This window comes from Kazachstania africana, chromosome 4 (genome assembly GCF_000304475.1).
Source record: "Kazachstania africana CBS 2517 chromosome 4, complete genome".
NCBI lineage: Eukaryota > Fungi > Ascomycota > Saccharomycetes > Saccharomycetales > Saccharomycetaceae > Kazachstania > Kazachstania africana.
Genome location: NC_018943.1, coordinates 719,981 through 744,316, shown reverse-complemented (window position 1 = coordinate 744,316; position 24,336 = coordinate 719,981). Strand labels below are relative to the sequence as shown.

At 35.8% G+C, this 24,336-nt stretch overlaps 14 protein-coding genes across 14 annotated transcripts; 7 read left to right on the top strand and 7 right to left on the bottom strand.

The window, feature by feature from the left end:
- Positions 1-901: 901 nt before the first annotated feature.
- Positions 902-1,624, top strand: KAFR0D03840 (uncharacterized protein; the record flags this gene model as incomplete). Its single annotated transcript, XM_003957118.1, has 1 exon — positions 902-1,624. One exon carries the CDS (start codon positions 902-904, stop codon positions 1,622-1,624), a length of 723 nt encoding a protein of 240 aa, XP_003957167.1.
- A 554-nt stretch (positions 1,625-2,178) lies between these two features.
- On the top strand, positions 2,179-4,536 carry FOL1 (trifunctional dihydropteroate synthetase/dihydrohydroxymethylpterin pyrophosphokinase/dihydroneopterin aldolase FOL1; the record flags this gene model as incomplete). The annotated part of the gene is made up of 1 exon (XM_003957117.1): positions 2,179-4,536. The coding sequence occupies one exon, from the start codon at positions 2,179-2,181 to the stop codon at positions 4,534-4,536; it is 2,358 nt and encodes a 785-aa protein (XP_003957166.1).
- Positions 4,537-4,621: 85 nt separating this feature from the next.
- On the bottom strand, positions 4,622-5,101 carry GIS2 (mRNA-binding translational activator GIS2; the record flags this gene model as incomplete). Its single annotated transcript, XM_003957116.1, has 1 exon — positions 4,622-5,101. The coding sequence occupies one exon, from the start codon at positions 5,099-5,101 to the stop codon at positions 4,622-4,624; it is 480 nt and encodes a 159-aa protein (XP_003957165.1).
- Positions 5,102-5,854: 753 nt separating this feature from the next.
- On the bottom strand, positions 5,855-6,988 carry RTC4 (Rtc4p; the record flags this gene model as incomplete). The annotated part of the gene is made up of 1 exon (XM_003957115.1): positions 5,855-6,988. The coding sequence occupies one exon, from the start codon at positions 6,986-6,988 to the stop codon at positions 5,855-5,857; it is 1,134 nt and encodes a 377-aa protein (XP_003957164.1).
- A 375-nt stretch (positions 6,989-7,363) lies between these two features.
- TEX1 (Tex1p) lies at positions 7,364-8,650 on the top strand (the record flags this gene model as incomplete). Its single annotated transcript, XM_003957114.1, has 1 exon — positions 7,364-8,650. One exon carries the CDS (start codon positions 7,364-7,366, stop codon positions 8,648-8,650), a length of 1,287 nt encoding a protein of 428 aa, XP_003957163.1.
- A 47-nt stretch (positions 8,651-8,697) lies between these two features.
- MRPL17 (mitochondrial 54S ribosomal protein mL46) lies at positions 8,698-9,474 on the bottom strand (the record flags this gene model as incomplete). Its single annotated transcript, XM_003957113.1, has 1 exon — positions 8,698-9,474. The coding sequence occupies one exon, from the start codon at positions 9,472-9,474 to the stop codon at positions 8,698-8,700; it is 777 nt and encodes a 258-aa protein (XP_003957162.1).
- A 158-nt stretch (positions 9,475-9,632) lies between these two features.
- NRD1 (Nrd1 complex RNA-binding subunit) lies at positions 9,633-11,381 on the bottom strand (the record flags this gene model as incomplete). The annotated part of the gene is made up of 1 exon (XM_003957112.1): positions 9,633-11,381. The coding sequence occupies one exon, from the start codon at positions 11,379-11,381 to the stop codon at positions 9,633-9,635; it is 1,749 nt and encodes a 582-aa protein (XP_003957161.1).
- A 643-nt stretch (positions 11,382-12,024) lies between these two features.
- On the top strand, positions 12,025-12,873 carry KAFR0D03770 (uncharacterized protein; the record flags this gene model as incomplete). The annotated part of the gene is made up of 1 exon (XM_003957111.1): positions 12,025-12,873. One exon carries the CDS (start codon positions 12,025-12,027, stop codon positions 12,871-12,873), a length of 849 nt encoding a protein of 282 aa, XP_003957160.1.
- Positions 12,874-13,757: 884 nt separating this feature from the next.
- Positions 13,758-17,663, top strand: RAD50 (MRX complex DNA-binding subunit; the record flags this gene model as incomplete). Its single annotated transcript, XM_003957110.1, has 1 exon — positions 13,758-17,663. The coding sequence occupies one exon, from the start codon at positions 13,758-13,760 to the stop codon at positions 17,661-17,663; it is 3,906 nt and encodes a 1,301-aa protein (XP_003957159.1).
- Positions 17,664-17,971: 308 nt separating this feature from the next.
- Positions 17,972-19,207, bottom strand: RPA49 (DNA-directed RNA polymerase I subunit RPA49; the record flags this gene model as incomplete). The annotated part of the gene is made up of 1 exon (XM_003957109.1): positions 17,972-19,207. The coding sequence occupies one exon, from the start codon at positions 19,205-19,207 to the stop codon at positions 17,972-17,974; it is 1,236 nt and encodes a 411-aa protein (XP_003957158.1).
- A 256-nt stretch (positions 19,208-19,463) lies between these two features.
- CRS1 (cysteine--tRNA ligase) lies at positions 19,464-21,758 on the top strand (the record flags this gene model as incomplete). The annotated part of the gene is made up of 1 exon (XM_003957108.1): positions 19,464-21,758. The coding sequence occupies one exon, from the start codon at positions 19,464-19,466 to the stop codon at positions 21,756-21,758; it is 2,295 nt and encodes a 764-aa protein (XP_003957157.1).
- Positions 21,759-22,017: 259 nt separating this feature from the next.
- VPS75 (Vps75p) lies at positions 22,018-22,782 on the top strand (the record flags this gene model as incomplete). Its single annotated transcript, XM_003957107.1, has 1 exon — positions 22,018-22,782. The coding sequence occupies one exon, from the start codon at positions 22,018-22,020 to the stop codon at positions 22,780-22,782; it is 765 nt and encodes a 254-aa protein (XP_003957156.1).
- On the bottom strand, positions 22,779-23,288 carry CWC25 (U2-type spliceosomal complex subunit CWC25; the record flags this gene model as incomplete). The annotated part of the gene is made up of 1 exon (XM_003957106.1): positions 22,779-23,288. One exon carries the CDS (start codon positions 23,286-23,288, stop codon positions 22,779-22,781), a length of 510 nt encoding a protein of 169 aa, XP_003957155.1.
- A 238-nt stretch (positions 23,289-23,526) lies between these two features.
- On the bottom strand, positions 23,527-23,853 carry SUI1 (translation initiation factor eIF1; the record flags this gene model as incomplete). Its single annotated transcript, XM_003957105.1, has 1 exon — positions 23,527-23,853. The coding sequence occupies one exon, from the start codon at positions 23,851-23,853 to the stop codon at positions 23,527-23,529; it is 327 nt and encodes a 108-aa protein (XP_003957154.1).
- Positions 23,854-24,336: the final 483 nt, after the last annotated feature.

Sequence of the window (24,336 nt, the reverse complement as noted above, 5' to 3'; positions counted from 1 at the left end):
TGAACGCTTGTTTGGTTTGACAAACTTCTGGGATGAATGATTCTTGGATATAATTTTCAGAATTTCCCACGCGCTGCCTCCTCGATAGTGACAGAAAATAAAATAATTTATATAAACTATCAACAGCTTTTAAACATCAAGAGCAACTCTTGTAGAAGCGCTTAGGGCATATCAAGAGATGCTAGGGTTAATAAATCAGATGAGATTTTTTATTGAACTTGAAGTTTGGGGCAGTTAAAACGCCTCTTCATTCCACATATCTGTGATAATATCGCTTTTATATAATTTAACTAATATCCATGGTAAAATCGGCTATTTACATGGATATAGATTTATATCGTTTTCAAGAGGATTATTTTGATCAAAAGTTCGAGCGGGCATTGTAAATGCAGTTGTCTTGGTGAATTCTTAACATAATTAAAGTCATGTGGTTAATTTTTAATTTGCCTGTGATACGTATCTTATTCTTTTGAGGAGGTTACAACATGGGACTATCAATATTTTATAGATTGAATCCGCCAGAGCTATTATTATGTCCTAGTAGCTATGAGAAAAATGTGTTAATGACTGTAAACTCTCCGGGCTAAGCCATAATATGTTTTTGTGACACTTTTATTTAGATATATGAAGGTCTGTTATCTAAACTATTTTGGGCATCATCTTGAACAGTGTTATGTTCCCCTTTCTTGGAATACATAGAGTGTACAAAAGCCCAAAGTGGGCAAGTCAGTTGCGGTTTTTAAAATCATATAACCGTCCAGAACAGCCTGCAATGGACAACAGAATTGGTTATATAAACCAACGACTACCGAAAATGACTGAAGAAGGACACAATTAACTTTCCATAATTTTTATGAATTTAGCAATAACTGTTTTGAAAATCACAAGGCTATAGTAAATTATGTCGTTTAATTTAGGTTTACAGATGGAAAAGCAAGATTCCTTTGATCTGTCTGCTATCTTGAATTGTCCAAAGTTGCTTAACATATACATCAAAAATATGACACCAATTATGGAAAAGAACCAGTTAGAGTCTAGTTATCAAAATGTACATGCTCTTACTCCTTTGATGCAAAATAAATACCCAAAAGGAGGGGTTGTTGATCCTCCATTGAGTACATGTCAATTAGACACATTAAATTTTGGTCACAATGTAAATTGGAGAGACGAACTACTAACTCCATATTCTGCTTCCATATATAGCCCAGATAGCAGCGTCAGCAGAAGCAACACTTCACTAGATTCCGTTGAAGAAGCTATTTCGCACCTTGACGACGAACTTTCTCAATATTTGAATTTAGAGGCCTGTCAATCGGCAGGCAATATGACTCCAATGGACGAATTACAAGACTATGGCGATGCTAAAGAAAATATTTTAACAATCCCTTCTATTCTTCAGGATGCTGAACTTACCGATTTCCAAAATTATAGGTTTGTCACTCCAGAGACGCTAATCATTAAAAGATCCAAAAATCATGTCGTCACTAAAGGCTTAGTCACAAAAAGGAGGCTAGAAAATAAGATTGAGAAATCTTTAAGAAATGTATTCGACACGCCAATGGAATATTCACAGCTCGAAATCTCAGGAAATTTTGAACACTTCCTGCCAAATACTGGTAACTAGCAATAAAATTGGTTTCCCATGCACTTTTGGCTGAAATTTAAATTATATCCTCAACAGCACGAGAGGACCGACCTTCTTATATACATCTTATACACCATATTTATCTGATCTCCACAAGGATAGTTCAATTATCAAGTTTTTCAGCTTTTGTACTCTCAGCCGCAGCTACACTGCACCATATACCACTGTAACACCATCTCTAGTCTCTACTACACGCTTTTCCAAACTAGAGCCAATCAAAACGATACAATCCTCGAAGCTGTAACTCTTAAACACTTCATTTATAATGTATCTCTTTGCTGCTGTCACAATGCAGTAACAAGTTTCCAAGATTCGGCGATGACCAAAGTGAAAAAAAAATATGCTATTGCTAATCCTATTAAAAAAGTGTGTTAATGTACACAGCTTGGTGTCATCTGTAGTATCTTTCTGTTGGAAACTGATACAACTATTTAAGAATTTATAATCATTGCAACCTCAAATTGTTTCTACCATCCAAAATCCGGCCTGTCAAGAATAGTACGAGGTTATTCAGGACCCTACTATCAGAGAATATGAAGATGAATAAAGATAATTTGCATATTAAGAACCTAAAATTAAAGACAATTACGGGTCCCAATCTATGGAATCAAATACAGCCTCAGAATTGTCGACTATCTGTGGACGTTGAAACAAATTTTTCTGAATGCTCAAGAACTGACGATTTAAAATACTCTTTGAACTACGCTAGTTTGGCTAGTGATATAACTAAGTTTGTCAAGAAGAAAGAAAATTGGAATTCTTTGAATAATTTATCGAAATCTGTCTATGACTATGTGCAAGACTATAAGAAAAGTATAAAATCACTGGAAGTCTCAATACAAAACGAAAACTTACACGCTAGGACTAATAAAATTTCTTGGTGCTACGGTAATCGTTTTAATAGACTTATGATCAATGACTTGAAAGTAATGACAATAATTGGTATTTTCAATTTTGAAAGGGTACAAAAACAGACAATTTCAATCGATCTAACGATTGAATCTAAAAATATCAATAGCTGCTCATTCCCAATAAAAAAAATAATAAATGACTGTGTGACTTTTACGGAGAATTCAGATTTTAAGACTGTAGAAGCATTGGCAGAAGCGATTAACAATATTGTCGCTGAAATAATCGACACAGATGAGGATACTATCGTGACAGTAAAAGTAATGAAATTGAATGCCATTACTGACACTGACTCTGTCGGTGTAAGTTGTCAAAGAAAAGCCTCAAAATTAATAAATGCTCACCAAAAACTTCCATCCACTGAAAGAATCAAGGCAGAACAGCCTTCTTTTGACAACGAAACTGTTACTAATGGACAAAATACTGTATATCTGTCGTTTGGTTCCAATATAGGCGATAGGATTATGAACATCCAAGAAGCCATTAAAATTTTGGACGAACATGAAAGTATCACGGTAAAAAATATATCCTCCTTCTTTGAAAGTGAGCCTATGTATTATCTGAATCAAAATCAATTCATTAATGGTTGCGTAGAATGTCAAACTATTTTGACTCCAAGAGAACTGCTGAAAGCTATCAAAGATATTGAATATAACAAGCTGAATCGTGTAAAAGAATTTGATAATGGGCCCAGAACCTTAGATCTAGATATCATTATGTATCTCGATTCGAAGGGAAATCAAATAATTGTAAACGAACCTGATTTAATTGTCCCTCATGATAAAATGCTAGAGAGATCATTTGTCCTAGAGCCACTTTGTGAATTGATTCCCTCCAATTTCGAGCATCCGATTTCCACCGAACCAATATCAAAACATCTATCAGCAATCTACGAAAGAGGAAACGATGAAGATTATCTATGGAAGGTGATACCTATTCCAAACCACAACAAGGAAACCGAGAAGGGAACAAGGTTTTTAAAATTCAAGACAATATGCAAAACTAATGAGTTCACTGCAAAGAGAAAAAGAATCACTATATCACCCACGTATTTAATGGGAATATTGAATACTACACCTGATTCATTTTCTGATGGAGGCAAGTACAATACCTTGGAAAAACAACTTGATTGCATCAAGGTAATGTGCCAGGAGCATTTTAAATTACATGAAAATATTATAATTGATGTCGGTGGTTGTTCTACAAGACCAAACTCTGTTCAGGCAACGGTAGAGGAAGAACTAGCAAGGACCATACCGATTATTGAACAAATTAGACAGTGTAAAGAGCTTCCACAGGACAAAATCATAATTTCTATCGATACCTATCGTTCTGAGGTTGCTGAAAAGGCAATCCAGGTTGGTGCAGATATAATAAATGATATTTCAGGGGGAGCTTTCGATAGCGACCTATTCAACATAATATCATCTCATCCCAATGTTGCTTACGTTTTATCTCATACAAGAGGCGATATTGCCACAATGACAAAACTTACCTCTTATGATGAATTTACGGGTTCAGAAGGTTGTGAATTTTTTAATGAAGAAGAATATACCGGTAATAATTTGAAATTTATTAGAGTCCTGGGACGTGAACTAGCTACAAGATATCAAATCGCCCTTTCGAAGGGTGTCAGACGTTGGCAAATTATTGTAGACCCTGGTTTAGGATTTGCTAAGGATTTAAATTCGAATCTCAAAGTTATTAGAGAGCTTCCATTTTTGAAAAATTACTCATTCTTAGAAGATGGTACCAATAACTATACTTCTTTCCGTAATCTACCATTCCTACTTGGCCCATCACGAAAAAAATTCATTGGTACCATTACTAAAGACGACGATGCACAAAACAGAGATTTTGCCACTGGTTCAATTGTAGCATCATGCATTGGATTTGGTGCAGACTTAGTTAGAGTGCATAATGTCGCTGACTGTTCCAAGAGTATAAAATTGGCAGATGCAACATATAAATTATTAGAATGATAAATGTTGTAGAATATATATCATATAGATACTAAAAAAAATTACAAATGTAAATAAACTTAAACGTATAATATTACAATTTCATTTACTGAGCAGGACAGTCTCTGGAGATGTGGCCAGCCTCGTTACACTTGTAGCAAACCTTTTCATTTGGATCAGCTGAACAGTCCTTGGCTACATGACCAAATCTACCACAGGTATAACACTTGACTTCAGCAGATCTACAGTCCTTAGCCATATGGTTTGGGCCACCGCACTTGTAACAGGATAATCTAGAATTGAATCTCTTGTTGTTATTGTTGTTGAATCTCTTTGGTTGATCACAGTCTCTGGAAATGTGGCCAACTTCGTTACAGTTATAACAACGTTGAACGGTACATTCAGATTGAATATGGCCAGTTTCTCCACAATTGTAACATTGCTTATTACTTACAGTCCTTGGCTCTGTGCATTCTGATTGGACGTGACCTGGTTTATTACAGTTGTAACATAATTTTTCAGAATCACAATCTTCTGCTAAATGGCCCAACTTACCGCAAATATAACAAGCTTTTTGAGATGACATTATCCTTAATTGTTCTGGTGTTCAAAAATGAGACGTCGACAGTTTCAAGTTAGCTTACAAATTATTGTTAAGTGTCCTATATCTTTAACACTGAAGTTTCTTACTCTGCGAAGTTTTTTTTTCACAGATGGACTTCGTTTCAGATGATACTACCACCCACTTTCTGACATCGTGACAGCGTCGCAGACAACCCATTCTGATGGTTATTATTGCCAGCTCAGCAGCATTATTGGCCAAGCTCTGGTCGCTAGCGTGGAAGTTGAATTAGCAAATGAAAATGCTCGAGAAGCTTCATCATCTTCTCATGCTATGAGGCTCGATTTGGAAGTTTCGATGCCCTTTTGCGAATATGGATATTTTATCGTATGGAAGAAGATAACGTGTTTGCTCGCATTGTGGCCCGTACTCTTCGATTTGCTGTTGCGGGAGTTGTTGTTTGGAAGTACTCTCGGAGGTCGTTGTATGGGTTGAAGTGCGTAAACTTTCTTATTATTGCGTGCCGGCCCACGTTACATCAAGTAGATGCTTCAAAAAACATAAAACTAATATTCCACCATTGTCGAATGTATTTCTCCACTCAACACTAATGTAATTAATGAAATCTATATATACCCGTGTAAAGGACCCAGCATAAGCCAGTTAAATTGACTAAGACAAAGGACCGAGACCTGGAGGGTTGCTCTTTTCATGAAACCATGCCGAAAATGAAATCAATGGTGAGATATGCAAAAAACAAGCCAGAGCATTATATGACTAACGCTGCCAGCATGTGCTGGAATATTTATCTAGATTCAAATTCAATGATTCCAAAAGTTCTCGTTCGGTGGCGATCTCCCATCGTTCTAGAGGGTCTACATCACTTACCTGTAATCCAAATTCCACGGTTTTTCTGAAAATTTTAAACACTTTCTCCCTCTTATCCAGGTATTTCTCTTTATTATAAAGCTCACCTATTTTCTTATCATTATTTTTGAGTAATCCCATTTCTTCAATACACAAAGATGACAATACCTCGGGTGCTAGCACATAACTAGCAAAATCAGTTGCTCCCCACCATTTTACCGTTGGTGATTTGTTTTTGACCAGCATGGGTTTGAATCTTTTGACGATTTCCTCTCCTATGACTAACTGTCTTTTCAAGCCATAGAACCCAGCGATGAATTTCAAAAGATCCATTTCTCTGAACTCTTCTGCTGATAAATATGCTTTTTTCGAATTTTTGAATGCTTCCTTAGCCAGTTGATAATACATCGAGCCTATCTTTCCCTCTAGGATATATGGCACTATTTTAAAATGCCCTTCACATTTCGAGACTAAGTCATCAGAATATAATATTGTCGGTATGTCGAACCTTTTTATGTATGATTTTCTCAATTTTAGTCTTCTTTTATATTTTGCTCGAGGATCTTCCTCGAGATCTTTATTGGAGTCTTGTTTCATGCTGTTCAGTTCCAAGTCACTAGCGTCTTCTTCATCATCATCTGACAACTCAAACTTCTTATTTTTCACAATTCTCACATTACCAAGATCCTGTCCTTGAGTGAGACTTTGTTGAATGCTTGTGTTGATATCACTTAAAAAAGAATCAATTTCACTGTCACTGCTTGATTCATTTCCCTTATTGCCATCTTTCAATTCGCCCTTCTTACCACTTCTGGCAGATCTATCAGTATCACTACTCGAGTCGTGAGCGTCTGATTCTAACGATATTTCGGTATCTAAGGCAGAAATCTCATATTTGGCTATTTTGGTTTGTTCAAATTTGTCCAAACTTTTCAATTCGTTGGAATTCCCATTTTTATCATTGCATTTCCTTCGTTTAAACGGGATACTTCCTGGCTTTGTGCTATATATGGCAGTTTTCCTTGTCAAATGTTCAGATCTCATTGATTAATGTGTATAATACAAGTGAGAAGGTCACTTTCAGATGGCCTTCCTATGAATAGTATCATAATGAGTTGAAAATTTTATCATTTTGAAAAATTTTTGCGATGAGCATGGACTACACAAACTTGTAACTCTTAGTTCTTTAGATTTAGAGATCTTCCAACACTCTTGATTGGTTATATATTCCGTGCATATACAAGGTTTTGCTCCAAAATATCAGCTTTTCACTCCTCTTAACTGCAGTATCTCTACTTACGCAAAGCCAATCTGGCAACATTGAAAATATAACACTGTCGATAAACCGGTCAGGAATTTAGACGAAACAGTCAACTCGAATAGACAAGCCATAGGTGGAAAATATACTTAAGATAGGACATGATACGTCAGCATATGGAGCTTCTCGATAACAAGAGGATTACTACTAAAGTATCCAATCTTATAACGGAGAAATTCGTTGAAGGGACGTTACTTCGAAAGAATACACAAGCAATTGAGGATGATAGATTCAATCACGTAGTGACGCGTTCAACTTCAAGATTCCACACAGTTACACCGAATGAGGTTCTCTCATTGCAGTTTCACCCAGATGGCAATTCTCTTGCCTATAGTAGAATGGATGGTTCTCTAACGGTTTGGAATAATATCAGCAATGGGCAGATAAATAACCATTCCAAAAAACTATACGTCCAAGATGCGAGCAAATCTGATAGGCTCGTTACAGATATTTCATGGAATGTTAATAACACAAAGGAATTCATTACTGTTTCAAATTGTAACGAGGTTTTAGTCTGGAATATCAACTCAAATAATACAAAACTGTTAAACTGCAGAGCTTTGAATTTTGGTTCCATAAAGACTAAAATTAACAGATGTTCCTTTGATCCTAGAGGCAATTTGGTTATTTTAACAACAAAGTCAGAGTTCATTTACTTGCTTGATGCAAGCAATAATTTTGAGCTTCTGTTCAAATTTAAGATTGACAATCTCTCAGAAAGCGATACTATCTATTCCATTGCATGGGGAAATTCAGGAACTAATCTTTTCATTGGATTCAAAAGTGGTAAATTAGCTATCTTGGAAGTAGACCAAGATGACATGAAATGCCTTTTCAATCTACAACTACATAGAAGCTCTATTACATCCATAAAGATGGATCCAATGGGCAGATATTTTCTCACAGGAACCTCTGATGGAACGTGTGCATACTGGAATCTGAAAGATCTCACTTGCTCCAAACTGATTAATGAGCTAGATTCAATTACATCGATAGATATCAATTATCTCGGTAAAATATTAGTTATTTTGTTAAAAAATCAGACAGCCCACTTTTATAACCTGGATGATACAAAGTTGCTGCACTCTTACTCCCTAAAAGACTTTAACTCGGACGTTATATTGAAGTTTCATCCAAATAAATCGTTTTACATAGTCTCTGGTAAAAATGATACGCTGGATAATCATATCATGACATCAGATGATGAGTTAAAATTATGGAAGCAGGAGGTCACTAAACAAATGCTAACATTGAAATCTAAAAATAATAATCATTCAAACGTCCGTTCAAATGAAACGTCCAGAAATTCTTCCAAAAAACCGAAGAAGTTTGGAAATAGTGTTAATAAAAGGAATGATTTACCCAAACAAAGTAGATTTAATAATTAAATTAACGTATATACATGCTTTTTTATATATGAAATATTTACTTACAACTAACCACTCAACAAATGATCTATTTTTTCATAGTAATCATTATCCACTTTATCCTTAGCTTCAATTTTAGTTAGCCAAGCAAAGTCTGTGAATTTATCAGAATTTTTCAGGTTGAACTTACCTGCTAAGATATGTGACTTGATGACAAACTCAACAGTTTGTTTCTTTGAATTTGTGATTGCACTAACTGGCTTATTTGATACCGTCCACGTGTTGATATTTACACCGCCAATATCTCTTAGACCTTTCTCAGCAATTTCATGTAATCCTGCTCCATCTTCAGAGTTCAGAACCTCGAAAGACGGTAATTTCCATGAGCCTGTATCCTTTTCCCTAACAAGCAAATAAAGATTGTTTCTCAACTTTCTTTCGAGACTACTATAATTTGCTCGTAAATCGTCCTCAGTTTCTATAGAATTCTTTGCAATTGGCCTCGTCAGGTAGTCATCTTTATCATTGTCCTTTTGGGGCAATATTACGTCCTGTTTCATACGTCGATCTCTATTATGTCGAATATCTGGTACACCTTTTGGAAACCAAGCTTTGGGGTTTTTGATTATGGGCTTCTTCTGTAAGGAAAGAAATTTGTGCTCTGATAGGGTTCCCTTCTTGAAGTAATAATATGCTGGAAAAGTCCACATTAGCCTTTTTTCTAACTCATATTGGTAAGCTCTGTACGAGGACTCAAATTTTGTTGGCTTCGACACTACTATCGGAATTCTAGACAGAAGTAACGAGGTTCGAATAGTAACCTCCTGTGGGATCTTAGAATTCATCGTGTCTCTTGTAGATAGGCTTAATCCTATTTCTCATTGAAGTCAATACTTTCTCGGCTTGAAGGGATAAATAAATAATCATACAATTTAGAGTGAAAAAAAAATATTATATTGATAAGTATATGTAGAGAAGAAAAAAAGACTATGAATACATTGCATCAGTGTTGCTGCTGTTGTTGGTTTAACATGTTCATCAAAGAGTTTAGTTGTGCTGTAGGGTCAAAGTTTTGAGTTTGCGCTTGTGCTTGTGGTTGTGGTGGATAATTATAAGCTTGCGCTTGAACTGGTGGAGGTGGAGCCTGCTGTTGCATTGGGGGTGGCACTTGGGTTGGTTGCATTTGACCGTAGAATTGATTTGGTGAGCCGTAGTTAACACCTCCATAGTTATCTTGTCTATTTTCCTTACCAGAAGAAGGTCCATTTCTCGAAGAATCGGTAGGCATCTTTTGTGAGATGGCCTTTGAAGACACGCCATCTCCCACCATAATATCTGGTTCTTCAAAAACCATATTGGAAACTAAAGGTTGGCCAGCGGTACCACCCCACTGTGCGCTTACTGACCATTTCTTGTCAGCGTCAGTTAATCTATGCATTGGAATAATACTAAACCCATGTTGATAGTCACAGCAATCTCTTGGACCAAAACCAACGCCCCAACGTGTTCTTAAAGGTGATGATCCATCCTTATTGAAGTTGTAGAGAACGTTCTCTGCCTCTGATCTTGAATAGACTTTAACAAAAGCATGCTTTCTGTGATTATTTAAGATAACACTCTGTACAGCCGCAAATGGTCTCAATAAGTGTGAAAGGTCCCACTCCTTCATATTATTTGGCACACCGCCAATAAATAATGTTCTACTGAACACTTTAATGTGATTTGGGGGTAGAGATGCATCAAAGCTCACTGGCTTACTTCTATAATGTACATTTGAAGGGACATTCATTTCATCAGGGTATAAATGGTGATTGTTTGCACTGAAGTTGTTGTTGATGTGCTGTGGTAATTGTGGTTGCTGGCTTTGATGTTGTTGTTGCTGCTGCTGGTTCATCATTCTTGAGTTTGGAGATCTTGATCTATTTCTTCTAGATGAATATCTTTCTCTTTCACGTTCACGTCTACTACCATACTCCGTAGTCTTGTGTATTTGTGGTGAAACATGGACTCTAGATTTCTCTTCATTGGTTGAAATGGCTTGAGAATTCAAATGGTAATGTAAGCTTGAAAGAAGCTTGGTCAAGGCAACTCTCTGTGTTTCTACATCGTTTGCAACTAAGTCATTTGAAATTTGAAGATCAGGTAAGTTTGTATAATTTTCTTTACCTGCGTGTAAGTCATTTAATACATTTAATGATTTCTTGATAGGGTCATCATTAACTGCTTTATTTTCGTTATTACTACTATTATTAGTCTTGTTATCTAAATGAACAGATTCATCCATTGAGAAACATTTTGCTCTAATTGCATTTAGATAGCCTTTCTGAAAAAGTCCAGACCTGTCCCAAATGTCAATCAGCATACGTATTTTTTCCCTATGATCTTCATTACTCTTTGAGATAGCATCAGATAGTAAATCTTGAATTGCTTCTCCAAGGACATAAATAGCATGAGCTGATGTACCGACCTTAGCAGTGGGTTTGATGTAATCGTCGTTTGACCTGGCGATATCCAGATAAGCTCTACCGATCGAGTCAATAATATATAAAGAGCCTAATTTGTGGTTATCCTCGCAAGTTTTGGAATAATTTATAAGCAACGTAACTATATTTTCTTCAAAAATTAGATTATCAAGTGCGATCGACGTTAATTTTTTGATACGTGAACCTGAAATGCCTGATTTTAATTCTTTAAAGGATTCCAAGGTGTTTACGAATTCCTGCATTCGTTCATTTTCTTCAAAATTGCTCATTTTTATACTGAATTATTTCCTCCCTGTGGTTTATGGATAAGGAAGATTTAGAAAAAAGGTTTTAAAAAGATACGATACTACTTTCAATTGATAACAATACTGTTAATAAAAGAGAAAGATAAATAAGATAAAACACGACAAAAATACACTCTAAATTTCAGTTTTTTTTAATGGGTTCAGCTTCTCTTTCAGTTCTAAAATCCGTTCTTACTTAATTTTAAGTTCTACTTATTAATATACTTCGATTTACAACCGTACTATATCTATCTATCAGAGTTTTTATTACTTCTTGTAAAGAAAAGTTTTGAAAAAAATGTGAAAAGGAGAAATCAGAGAATAAAAATGTTCTCCCTTTTATACTTTTTTCCTTCGCAAAAGAAAATTTTCCTCTTCTCGCGTTACGCGCCCAGTCCTCCCAGTCCTTGCCGTCGACTACGACTACGGCACGATAATTTCTGCTCTCCCCAGAGAGTTTAACCAGAAAAGTAATATGTTGCAGACATATGATGGTTACATAAGATGAAGAGTTGCTCTTCTAGTTAGAGAAGTAAAAATCACCTCTCTTCTTATTTTGTAATATAATTGCAATTGAGGGTTCTATATACCAAAAGTAGATTCTACCATATCCATTCAATTTAGCTATATGAGACCTCTCTGCGTAATTCTAGTACTTGTACCAACAGTTGCCGTATATGCAGTGGAACTTACCTGGCACCAGTGGGTTACCAACGCAATCTCATTAACAAACACCCAATCAGCTATGCTCATGACAGCAGCCGTAGCTCAATGGACCACAAATTTAGAGCCGGTATGGGGGAGCTGCTGGAGTCAATGGCTGAATAAAGAACAGTCCGGATATTATTGTGCCGCTTCTATCCGTACACTTATCATTAAGACGGCGATTGAACTTGCTGCATTGGGTAAAATTACAGAATGGTGGAAGAGAGATATGCAAGGCCTGCAAGAACCGAGAATCATTGGTGGGGTGGTTTTTGCGCCTGTAACTGATTTCACCACTACTTTGGAAAAGAGAGACGGCAGCGGGACATTGCAATTTGATCATGGAAACTCTACATTCGTCTATAGCGCTCGCAGCGTATACAACTTAACTAGCGGTCTGGACCAACTGGCAATAGTCGAAATGGATGGGCATCGCTCGAATATTAGTGCGAATGCCGCCCTGCCTGTGCTAGCGGTTCTGATGTCTAGCAATGGCGAGTGGGAAATAGCACCCATGACCAAGGACACCTCTAAAGTGGCGGAGCATGACGGATTATCGTCAGACTATTATGTCAACGGTGCGGGATCAGTGATATTAGAGTGCCAGTATGGAGGTGGAGTCACCGCAGCCGAATTTGAGGACCAGCTTGGTATATATGATGATGTCTTAGGTTTGGAGGAAGATTGCTTGACACAATTGCAATACAACGCCCTTCCCGGGTATAATAGCAGTGATTCCCCTGTGAAATGCGCGTATAAAGTTTATAATTAGATGACACTGACTTCAATCGTTGGCGAGCATTGGATGATATGCCGTCTTTTTACTAATTTCCATTGAGGTATCAGACATCTCTTGTATCTAGCTGTATCCGAGGGAATGTATCATAGTTCTTATACTCTACGCATTTTGCCTCCAAAGATGGGAGTATTTTTCTATCCTAATGGAGGGAATAGTAATAAAAATGTCATAGCAGCAATCATAGGAACAGAAGAACATTCTAGTTTCAAACATGTAGACCAGAAAATGCACGATTCTACGTCCATGTCTAGTCTGAACATCTAGGTTCTAATCTTAAATTAAAAATAACTGTAAGAAATATATTAACTATTATTTAAAATATAATAAGTATAAATACTATAAAAACTATTAAGAATTATATAAACCCACCCAACATAGTTGCTGCCAAAACCCTTGACTAATATTGCTTACAAGAAATTACTTAGTAAAATTCCCAAAAACAAGAGAGTCAAAAACTTGGAAGAACTCAGAAGCAATATGTTGGTTGGACAGTGAATCAAAGTAGCCGCAGATCGGAGGGATTGTTGCAGTCGAGTATCCATTTGACATACGTAGGGAAGGAAAAAACTTAAGTGTGAAGAGCTTTCATTTTCACGAGCAGAGAAAGAGTTTATTACTCCTTCTTTCATAATAAAACCGTATTGATGGTCCTGTATAGCTAATAAAAGCATGTAGAAGGGATTCCAGTATAAGCTATTTAGTGTACGTTTTATTAGTTACCCAGTTCTATCATCTGTTTTACTTCGCACACTGCAAAAAATATGTGCAACAAATAGACGCTGAAAGCTCAGTGGGATGCTCTGACACTAGAGACGATCTATTAGGTAACAGCGAGCAGATAGCGGTCACAGTAGTGCATGAGTGCTATATATAAACTATCAATACAAGGTATAAGGTCTTTTGACTCCAATGATAGGGAGACAATTGAATTTGGTACACCGTTGACCTTAATTGTGGGAACCAACGGATCAGGTAAGACAACTATTATTGAATGTTTGAAATATGCTACAACGGGTGACCTGCCACCTAATAGTAAAGGTGGAGTATTCGTTCATGATCCCAAGATTACAGGCGAAAAAGATATCAGAGCGCAGGTAAAATTGGCTTTTACTAGTGCCAACGGCTTAAATATGATTGTCACCAGAAATATTCAGTTACTAGCAAAGAAGACTACGAACACTTTTAAGACTCTTGAAGGTCAGTTAGTAGCTATTAGCAGGTCTGGAGGCCGTACCACTTTGAGTACAAGAGCAACAGAGCTCGATACACAGGTGCCTTTGTATATGGGTGTTCCTAAAGCTATCCTAGAATATGTCATATTTTGCCATCAGGAAGACAGTCTTTGGCCTTTGAGTGAACCAGCAAACTTGAAGAAAAAGTTCGATGAGATCTTTCAAGCGATGAAGTTTACGAAAGCTATAGACAATTTAAAGATCATAAAGAAAGATATGGCCGTCGATATAAAACTATTGAAACAATCTGTGGAACATTTGAAAGTTGACAGAGATAGATCAAAAAACACGAAACGAAGCTTGCACAACTTAGAAGCCAAATATGCTGAGTACCAAGAAGACGTCAAAGCGATTGAAGTCAAGTTAAACGATATAACTAGACGTTCTGATGAACTCTTCAAATCAAATCAAGATTTTCAAGAAGTATTATCCAAATCAGAAAACCTGAAAACTCTCGAATCCTTAACGTCAAATGAAATTGAAAGATTATCCAGTTCCATAAATGCAATCAACTTGGGGAAATCTGAATTACAAGATCTCTTAGATAACTTCTCGAATACATTGCATGAGAAGGAATTAGAAGTTCAAAGGTTTGAAGAGGAATTATTTGCAATGAAAGATAAATCCAAGGAATTCCAAAACAATTCAAATAGTCTAGCTAGGCGACAAGGTGAACTAGAAGCTGAATTAAATAAGTATGCATTGAATAAAACCCGATTAACAGATTTACAGAGTCAAATGTCTACAAGATATGGTTTCGAAGTCTCAGTCGAAGCATCAAATTTCATCGACCAGTTAAAACACTATAAGGAAAAATTTTGTAGTGACCTTGATCGATTCGAGGAAACTGAATCCCAGAAGATTAAAGATCAAGAAGAAAAGCTGTCAAAAGTTATCTACTCAGATACAGTACAGGCGCAGAAGTTAGATTATTACAAAGCTGACAAGAACAAACTGCTCGATGAGATATCAAATATGGAATCAGAAATTATAACTTCCGAATACTCAGAAGATGATTTAGAGAAGGAAAAGAAAATCTTGGCTGAAACTACCTTGAAGTTAGAAGAATGGGAAAAGTCGGATGTGATAAAGCAAATGGGAGCTCAGTTGAAGGAGAAGAACGAACAAATATTGCTTGCAGAAAACGATCTCGAGGAAATTCAAGATAAAATCAAGAAAACAAATCAACAAGCAGACCTCTTCGCAAAACTAGGTCTTTTGAAGAAGTCAATTGCGGAAAAGTCCCAAGCTTTGGAAAATGCATCTACATCACTCGAAAACAACTCAAAAGCGAAAAGCTGGAATCTAATGTCCAATGACGACCTCGATATAGATTTTAAGAAAATTTATATCAATTTACAGAAGCAGATAGCGTTATCGAATAGGGAACTGCATGAATGTGAGAAGAAATTTACAGAATCCTCATATAATTTGACTACATTACAAAATGACCTCGTTACCAACCAAAAAACTGAAAATGATATAAAAAGAAACCTAGAAAATGCGCTCCCAGAGGACTGTCCATTAGGCGAATATGACAAAATTATTGAGGAGGCGGAGTTGTCCTACAGAACAGCCCTGGAAAATTTGAAAATGCATCAAACAACTCTCGATTTCAATAGGAAGGCGCTAGAAGTTGCTGAGTATGATAATTCTTGTTATCTCTGTTTGAGAAGTTTTGATACTGTTGAATTCAAAAATGAGATATTACAGAATCTAAAGGCAAAAACTGAAGCGAAGTTTGAGACAGCTTTAAAGGAAGTAGTAAAGGAAGAGAAGGAATTTTTGGATAGTTTACGGTCCTTGGAGAAAGATTTCACCTTACTTAACTCATCATGGGAAAGGATTAATAAAATCAAAATTGACTCCAAAAAGGCTCAGGAACTAACAACATCTTTACGCGAGCAGCTTTTGACTATGGAAACCAAGAATAATGAGCTAAAAGAAGACCAGGTTCTAGTTGAAAAGGAACTACGTGCCTATGTGGAAACAATTATTACTTTAAAAAAGGAGCTAAAACAACTCGATGCGGAATCCAGTCAGATCTTAGAGCAATTGAAGATTTACGGCAGTTCTGATGGTGAAGTATTTACAGTGGATGAATTACAGCAACTACAAAAGAATAAAAGTGACCATCTTCGTGGTCTACGTAAAGCTATAAATGAACTGCAAATGGCAAGGGAAGGTAAAATACGAGGGCACTCTGCTTTAATCACCACAATAAAGAAAAAAACAATGGCTATTAATGAGATGGAAAGATCTTTAGTGCGTAAACAAAATACGGAAAATAATATGAAGTCTAAACGTAATAGGATCAAAGAAATAGAATCAAAACTTGGGCAGTTGACTTCAGAGGTCGATGAATTACATAGTCAAAGAATTTTTTTGGAGCAAGAAACAAATAATGTAAAAGCTGAATTTAACAGTAAAATGAGTTCTAAGAGAGATACACTGAATAAGATCAATAACGACATAAACACCGTTTCTAGTATTTGGAATGAAATTACCCAGTATGACGAAAGTTTGCTTTCTCAATGTACACGGGAGCTTGAACGCTCTGAACTAGAATTAGCTGAATTAAATCAGCAAATTGACTTCAAGAATAACGAACTAAATGACCAAAAACAAAAATTAAAGGATTCTAACAACGAAAAAAGAAACCTTTCACAAAATATAGAGCTACTAGATCTGAAAAAGAAGCTGAATGATATCAAGAGCCAAATTAACAGTTTGGATATTCAAAATGCAAAAGCGAAGAGAGACAAATATCAACATGAATCATCGCAACTAAGGAATGAGTACGAGAAGTTGAGCGCAGAAAATGCAGGTAGATTAGGAGAAATGAAACAATTACAAAATCAAATCAATTCTTTGCAGTTACAATTACGCTCGGATTTCAAGGACGTTGATAATAAGTTTCACAAGGAATGGGTTGAGTTGCAAACTAGAACACTAGTCACAGACGATATCGACACGTACTCGAAGGCACTTGACAGTGCTATCATGAGATATCATGGTCTCAAAATGGAAGATATTAATAGGATCATCGATGAGTTGTGGAAGCGGACGTACAGTGGGACTGATATCGATACGATCAAAATCAGGTCTGATGAAGTCAGTTCTACAGTAAGAGGCAAGTCTTATAATTATAGGGTTGTAATGTATAAACAAGATGCTGAGTTGGATATGAGAGGCAGGTGCTCTGCCGGACAGAAAGTTCTTGCTTCCATTATAATCAGACTCGCATTGTCCGAGACATTTGGTATTAATTGCGGTGTCATTGCTCTTGATGAACCCACAACCAATCTAGACGAAGAGAATATCGAATCCCTAGCGAAATCATTAAATAATATAATTCATTTTAGAAGACACCAAAAAAACTTCCAGCTGATTGTTATTACCCATGATGAGAAATTTTTGAGCCATATGGGTGCATCACAATTTGCTGACCATTTTTTCAAAGTGAGGAGAGATGATAGACAAAAATCTCAAATTGAATGGGTCGATATCAATAAAGTAAGTGAGTACTAAAGCCTTTTATTAATATAAATACCTAGCCTGCGCAACATCTAGTGCATTATAAACTACTTTAATACTTCTACGAATAAAGTTAAGTGTCATTGTTAGCTTAATAAGGCACGTCTTGAAAGTTCATGATGTTGAAAAGAGAGGTGGACAAGTAATTGTATAGCAGGAATATCTGAAGTTGTAGTTTTAAGCTCTATATATGACGCTATTTTTTATGCTTTTGTGGAACCACTTTGTTTATACAGATAATAATGACTTTATATAAGGGATACTAATATACAATGTATACAGAAGTGCACTTGGATTGAATTCTAACGTCTTGCAGCTCTACCTCTTCTGACCATTTCTGGTAACTTGAAGGGGACCTTCAAAGTAGCTATTTTGTAAGTGTTAGCAGCACTCTTTGGAATGCCGAAAGCATCTGCTTGAGCAACAGTGGCACCTTTGACAATAGCACCAATAGTTCTGAATAGGGAAACAATTTTAGAAGGTTTGAGACCTAATTCTTGAGCTAACGGAGAAATTTCCACAATGAAGTTATCTAAATGTAGCACGATCGTTAAAATGTAACACAGTAATTTATCCTCATTTTGTGGATTGACGAAGAAAGAACGATCTTTTGATCTACCAAATTGGCCTGGTCTAGCGACGGTAAATCTGTCTAGAACACCATCGATTAAAGTTTCTGGTGGGGAGTTTATTCTTTCTAGTAGCTTGACTTTATTGTTCACTCTTCTATTTTCGTAGACACCCAATAGTAATGATAAGTAGTACAATAATTGTAATTTAACCATTTGAGATGGCTGAGTTAAGGTCACTAATTTCTTGGAAATATACTTAGATGAAGTGAATGGGAAAAATTCCAATCTCTTTTCATTATCGGTTTCTTTTAAGATGTGGCCAACACGAATGAATTGTAATTCTCTCTTTGGTATTATATTTTCGAGTGGATAAATTTGTTCAACGTCTGTAGCTTCCAAGTTAGCTAATGGAGTTGGTCTATCGTTAGAAACAGCTTCGTCCAATTCTTTTCTAGTCGGTAAATCCTTAGATGCAGTTCTGACGGAGTCTACGATATCGATAGCAACATCAGTTAACTTATCAGAATCAATACGATTTCTTTCTAAGTCGGCAATAGCCTTTTTAGCCTTCTTTGAACCGAAAGCTTCACCTAGGGCATTTCTTGAGACAGATGCTCTAACTTCAGCATTCTTAATTTCAGGGCCAGCAAGTCTCTTCGTTGATTTGGAAATAACTTTTGACACTAGGATAGGTGCCCTGTATAATTCAATAGAGTTCTTTTCCTTATTAAAAACACCAATAACAGACTGCGTACCATCTTTGCTCAAACCATCAGTGGAGCCCTCATATTCTAACCTCTCATTTTCACCGTGTAGTATGAAATCACTCTTAGAAGCCTTCTTTCTGTACAAGTCGAATTTCGTATCCTTTGGCACCCGAACACCCTTGAAAAAACTGCCCACTATAGCAGAATTATGTTCCTGGTAAGCTTCTACCTCAATCTCCGTAATAGATCTCTTAGACATCGCAACTAAGTTGTGTTATTTCCCTTCCTTTCACCTTGTGAAACTATCATTCATTTCTGCAACTCATCTCAAAATTTTTCAAATTTTTCAAATTTTGTCAATCAGATATCCGATGCCCATTACCCGGAAGATATAGTTGCAAAAAATTTTCCTCTCTCTTTTCTTGCTGTATTGAGATGTGTCAGAGAAAGACATTAGTTAAGCTGCGAAAGGTTAAGTTGGTCTGTGTTGTTATTGTTGTTACATCATTTCTTGAATGATCAAGGTAAGGTCGCTGATCTCGAAAATGTCTACACCAAAAGTCGTCCAACCTAAATGGTACAAGCCGCAGCCAGTGGTTGCTAAAAAGCCTGTTTTGAAACTGTATAACAGTTTGACCAGAGATAAAGAAGAATTTATTCCTCTATCCGGAACCAATCTTGTCAGTTGGTATTCTTGTGGTCCTACTGTCTATGATGCGTCCCACATGGGTCATGCCAGAAACTACGTTTCTATTGATATTAACAGAAGAATTATGGAAAAATATTTTGGTTACGATATCAATTTTGTTCAAAATGTCACTGATATCGACGATAAGATTATTATTAGGGCCAGACAAAATTATCTTTACGAGAAATTCGTCAATGAAACGGAGAAAATTAATGACAGCATCATTACCAAAGTTCAAGATACTTTAACACAATTTATTGCAAGTCAATTGAACCTTGATAAAGTGGACAGCATTGCTTCATTTCAAGAATGGTTCAAGACTGTCGATTTCGAATTGGAAAAGACGAACAACCCCAAGTTTCCAATGTATATTACTGCCATTCAAAATACTATCAAGGCTATCGAATCAAATGATAAGATCTCTAAAGATGAATTTTTCGCACTAGCTAAGGACACTTTAGTCCCAGCCCTTGATAAAGAATCAGGTTCATCTGTAAATGACCCAGAAATTTTCAGAAAACTACCTGCATACTGGGAACAACAATTTAATAATGATATGGCACACTTAAACGTTCTACCTCCAAGCGTCACTACAAGAGTATCTGAGTATGTTCCAGAAATTGTCCAGTTTGTCAAAGACATTATCGATAACGGTTATGCATATGCTACCGATGATGGTTCAGTCTATTTCGATACTGTAAGATTTGATTCCAGTTCAAAGCATGACTATGCTAAGTGTCAACCTTGGAACAAGGGTAAGTTAGATTTAATTAATGATGGTGAAGGTTCATTATCAATTAATACAACAGGTAAGAGATCAAAGAACGATTTTGCCCTTTGGAAAACTTCAAAACCAGGTGAACCTGAATGGGAATCACCTTGGGGCAAAGGTAGACCGGGATGGCATATTGAATGTTCCGTCATGGCCTCTGACGTCTTGGGTTCTCAAATAGATATCCATTCTGGTGGTATTGATTTAGCATTCCCACATCACGATAACGAACTAGCTCAGTCCGAAGCAAAACACGATAATCATCAATGGATCAACTATTTCTTACATACTGGTCATCTACATATCGAGGGACAAAAGATGTCTAAATCTTTGAAAAATTTCATCACCATCGATGAAGCTTTGAGTAAATTCTCTGCCAGACAATTAAGATTGGCATTTGCATCAGTTCAATGGAATAATCAGTTAGATTTCAAAGAAAGTCTAATCAACGAAGCGAAATCTGTTGAAACTTCATTCCACAACTTTTTCAAGAATGTTAGAGCCTTAAATAACGATTTCATTCATTCCAATGAAAAGAATCATATCTCAAAGAAACTAGGTTCCTTAGAAAAGAAATTATTAGATAATTTAAAAACCACCCAAGAAAAAGTTCATAGTTCATTCTGTGATAATTTATCAACACCACAATCTTTAAAAGCATTAGTTGAAGTAGTTTCATTGACCAACACATATATTTCTAGTGTTGGTTCTGAAATTAGAATTGAACCAGTCTTAGCCATTTGTAAATACGTCACCAAGATTCTTGATGTTATTGGTTTCCCCTCACGTCCAGATGGTCTCGGTTGGTCAAGTCCTTCCAACGGTGATGATCAAATTTCTTCTGGTAGTGTTGAAGACATTGCTACGCCGTATGTCAAGGTTTTATCAACTTTCAGAGATCAAGTTCGTAGCATGGCTATTGACAAAGAAAACTATTCCGAATTTTTGAAAGCTACTGATTATATTAGAGATCATGATTTACTAAACTTGAATGTATCATTAGACGATAGAAACGGACAGGCAGCCTTGATCAAATTTTTAACTGACGAAGAAAAGAATGAGATTATTAGTATCAATCAAGAAAAGGAAGCCAGAGAAGAAGCTAAAAAGTTGAAAAAATTGCAACAACAAAAGCTCAATGAACAAAAGGAAAGGGAAAGAAAAGAAAAAGCCAAGGTCTCACCTTTAGAAATGTTCAAGAACGGCGACTTGTATTCTGAATGGGATAACGAAGGTATTCCAACTAAAGATAAAGATGGTAATGAAATTACAAAAAGTATGACTAAAAAATTAAAGAAGCAATGGGAACAACAAAGAAAACTTCACGAAGAGTATTTCGGTAATAAATAATTTGTATATTATGATAAATAAATCTCTCTTCAAATAACGATTTAATATGTAAAAGGAGCGATTTCGCTTTGATTTTCCAGTAGTGACATACAAGAAAATTTGCGATGCTTTTGAAAAAAAAATTACTAGTGTATATAAAAAGATAAGGCAGAGTTCAGAATATCAAGATTACGCTTATCATGTATGTGCTAACTGTGAAATTCCGCAGAAAGACTCAATTTACTAACTATAATGGATATACAGGAGTGAAGAAAGTGAAATGAGCAAAGCTTTTCTCGAGCTAGCTGAGAATGAAGTTGAAATTGAAAAAATTGAAAAAGAGATTGAAAAGTTCAAAATACTGAAATATAAACCGATTTATTTAAAAAGAGACAAACTTATTGATTCGATAGATTCATTTTGGAAAATTATACTATCGCAACATTCCAATTTTGTTAATTTTATAAGAGCATCAGATTTCAAATACGTTGATTGTATCAATCAAATTATTGTTGATTATGACGAGGAAAATGTTGGTAATTTTAGCATTACTTTCAAATTTAATGAAATCGAAGGTGATTTCCCAGCACAAACCGTTACAAAGGCATTTAAATTGATTAAAATAATTCCTGAAGACAATAAAGATAGTGAAAGTGAAGATGAATCTGTGGAGGGTGAAAAATTGATTAGTGAATCAGTCGAAATTATATGGCCCAAGTCGTACAATTCAATAAACCCTTCACTGATTGAAGATAAGAAAAGTGACGAAGGTAAAAGAAACTATAGAAAAGGTATGAAATCATTTTTCGGTTGGTTCAAATGGACTGGGTTAAAACCAGGAAAAGAGTTCCCACACGGTGATTCCTTTGCTACATTGTTTAGTGAAGATTTGTATCCATACTGTGTGAAATACTATACAGAAGCACAGAGAGACCTTGAAGATGAGGCAAGTGATTCTGATTATGACAGCGCCGAAGAGCCCTTGGACATAGATAATGAAGAAAGTGAGAATGATGAACCGCCAAAGAAGAAAAGCAAAATCTAATAGTCAAAATCTTTATAATTTTTTGTAACGGTAGTAGCAGTATTAGTGTTCTTTCTGGTAACTGATGGTTTAGAGACTTTCTTTTTCTCAACTGGTCTTGACCTTTTCTGGACTTTGTTAAACTTACTCATGGGATCGTCATTAGAATAGTCATACTTGGGACGTTCAGCAGCGATAGTAGTATCTTTCTTGGGCTTATCATCTATTGGTTTATTCTTAATAATAGTTGTATCCAATTTTTTCTTTCCAAGTAAATAGTCCTCATTTTCATCAAAAGTAACGGATTTATACATCCATTCAAGCCCTGTCTGTTTTTGACTTTTACCATGATTGACGTCAGAGTTGATTAATTCATTTAATTCTCTTTCTTTTTCGATCTCTTTACGTCTTTCTTCTAGTTTTTGTTCTTCTTTCAATAATTCCTGTTCAGTTTCCCAAACCTTCTTTCTATTTTTGACTAATTTGGGATTCCATGATTTCAATAAGTTCAAATCCCCTGATCCCATGATGTTAATGCCCAGCTGTTACAGATGAAACGTTACAGTGACTATCAAATGCTTGCGATGAGCTCTATAAGAATACTATTTTTCAGTTACTTTTTTTTAAAAAAAAAAAAACAGATGATTTATTTAAAATACGGTTATATCCTACACGTACTATAGTGTATAAAAGATATATGTATATGTATATATATATATATATATATATATATATATTGGATACATGTGGAACTTTTCAGGAAAATCAGAAACCGTGAATTTTGATGTTCTTCTTTTGAAGACCAAGTTGACTAATCATGAATTCACAAACTTTTGCTCTTTGATCACCTTGTAATTGAATAATTTCACCCATTTCAGCATCCTTAACAATGTTACCATTGCAAGCGAAATCTTTCTTTAAGACTTTTAAGATTCTCTTTAGATCATATTCTTCTGGTACACCTTGAACTGTAGTTAACGTTTTTCTACCATTTCTTTGTTGAATGCGAATATGAATATAATTTGAAGCAGCGGTTTCGTCGTCACCAGTATCAGCAAATGGATCAAATGATTTTAGATTTTCAATAGACATATATTTATATTCGTTTGAATCTTATTAGGAATCTTTTAATATTCTGAAATGCAAACTCAAGTTAAAAAGACTATTTATATAATGATGATAATGAGTAAAGAAGATGGTGATAAAATTCTGTCTTGCCGAATGTCATTCGCATGCAATCACTCACTAAACGCATTTCTTCTTTTGCTGGAAGAAGAAATGAACAAAAAAAAAAAAAAAAAAAGAAAGCAAAAAAAATAGATTTTGCTACCCGGTCTTGATTGTTGTTTTTTTGGCTGGGGCGGATATTTAGGGTCAAATATGCAAAATTCGGGTCGGAAGTGAGAATTAGGGTCGGGCATGATGTGGCTCTACCCTAATACGTTTACAGTCCAATCTGTCGGAAAACGCGACCAGACCTAAATTTCTAACTTTTTAGCCCTCGTTCCGGGTAAATATCTTTTTTATTTTCTTTCTTTTGCAGGTCACGAGACCAAAAATTATCAGCTCCTGCTG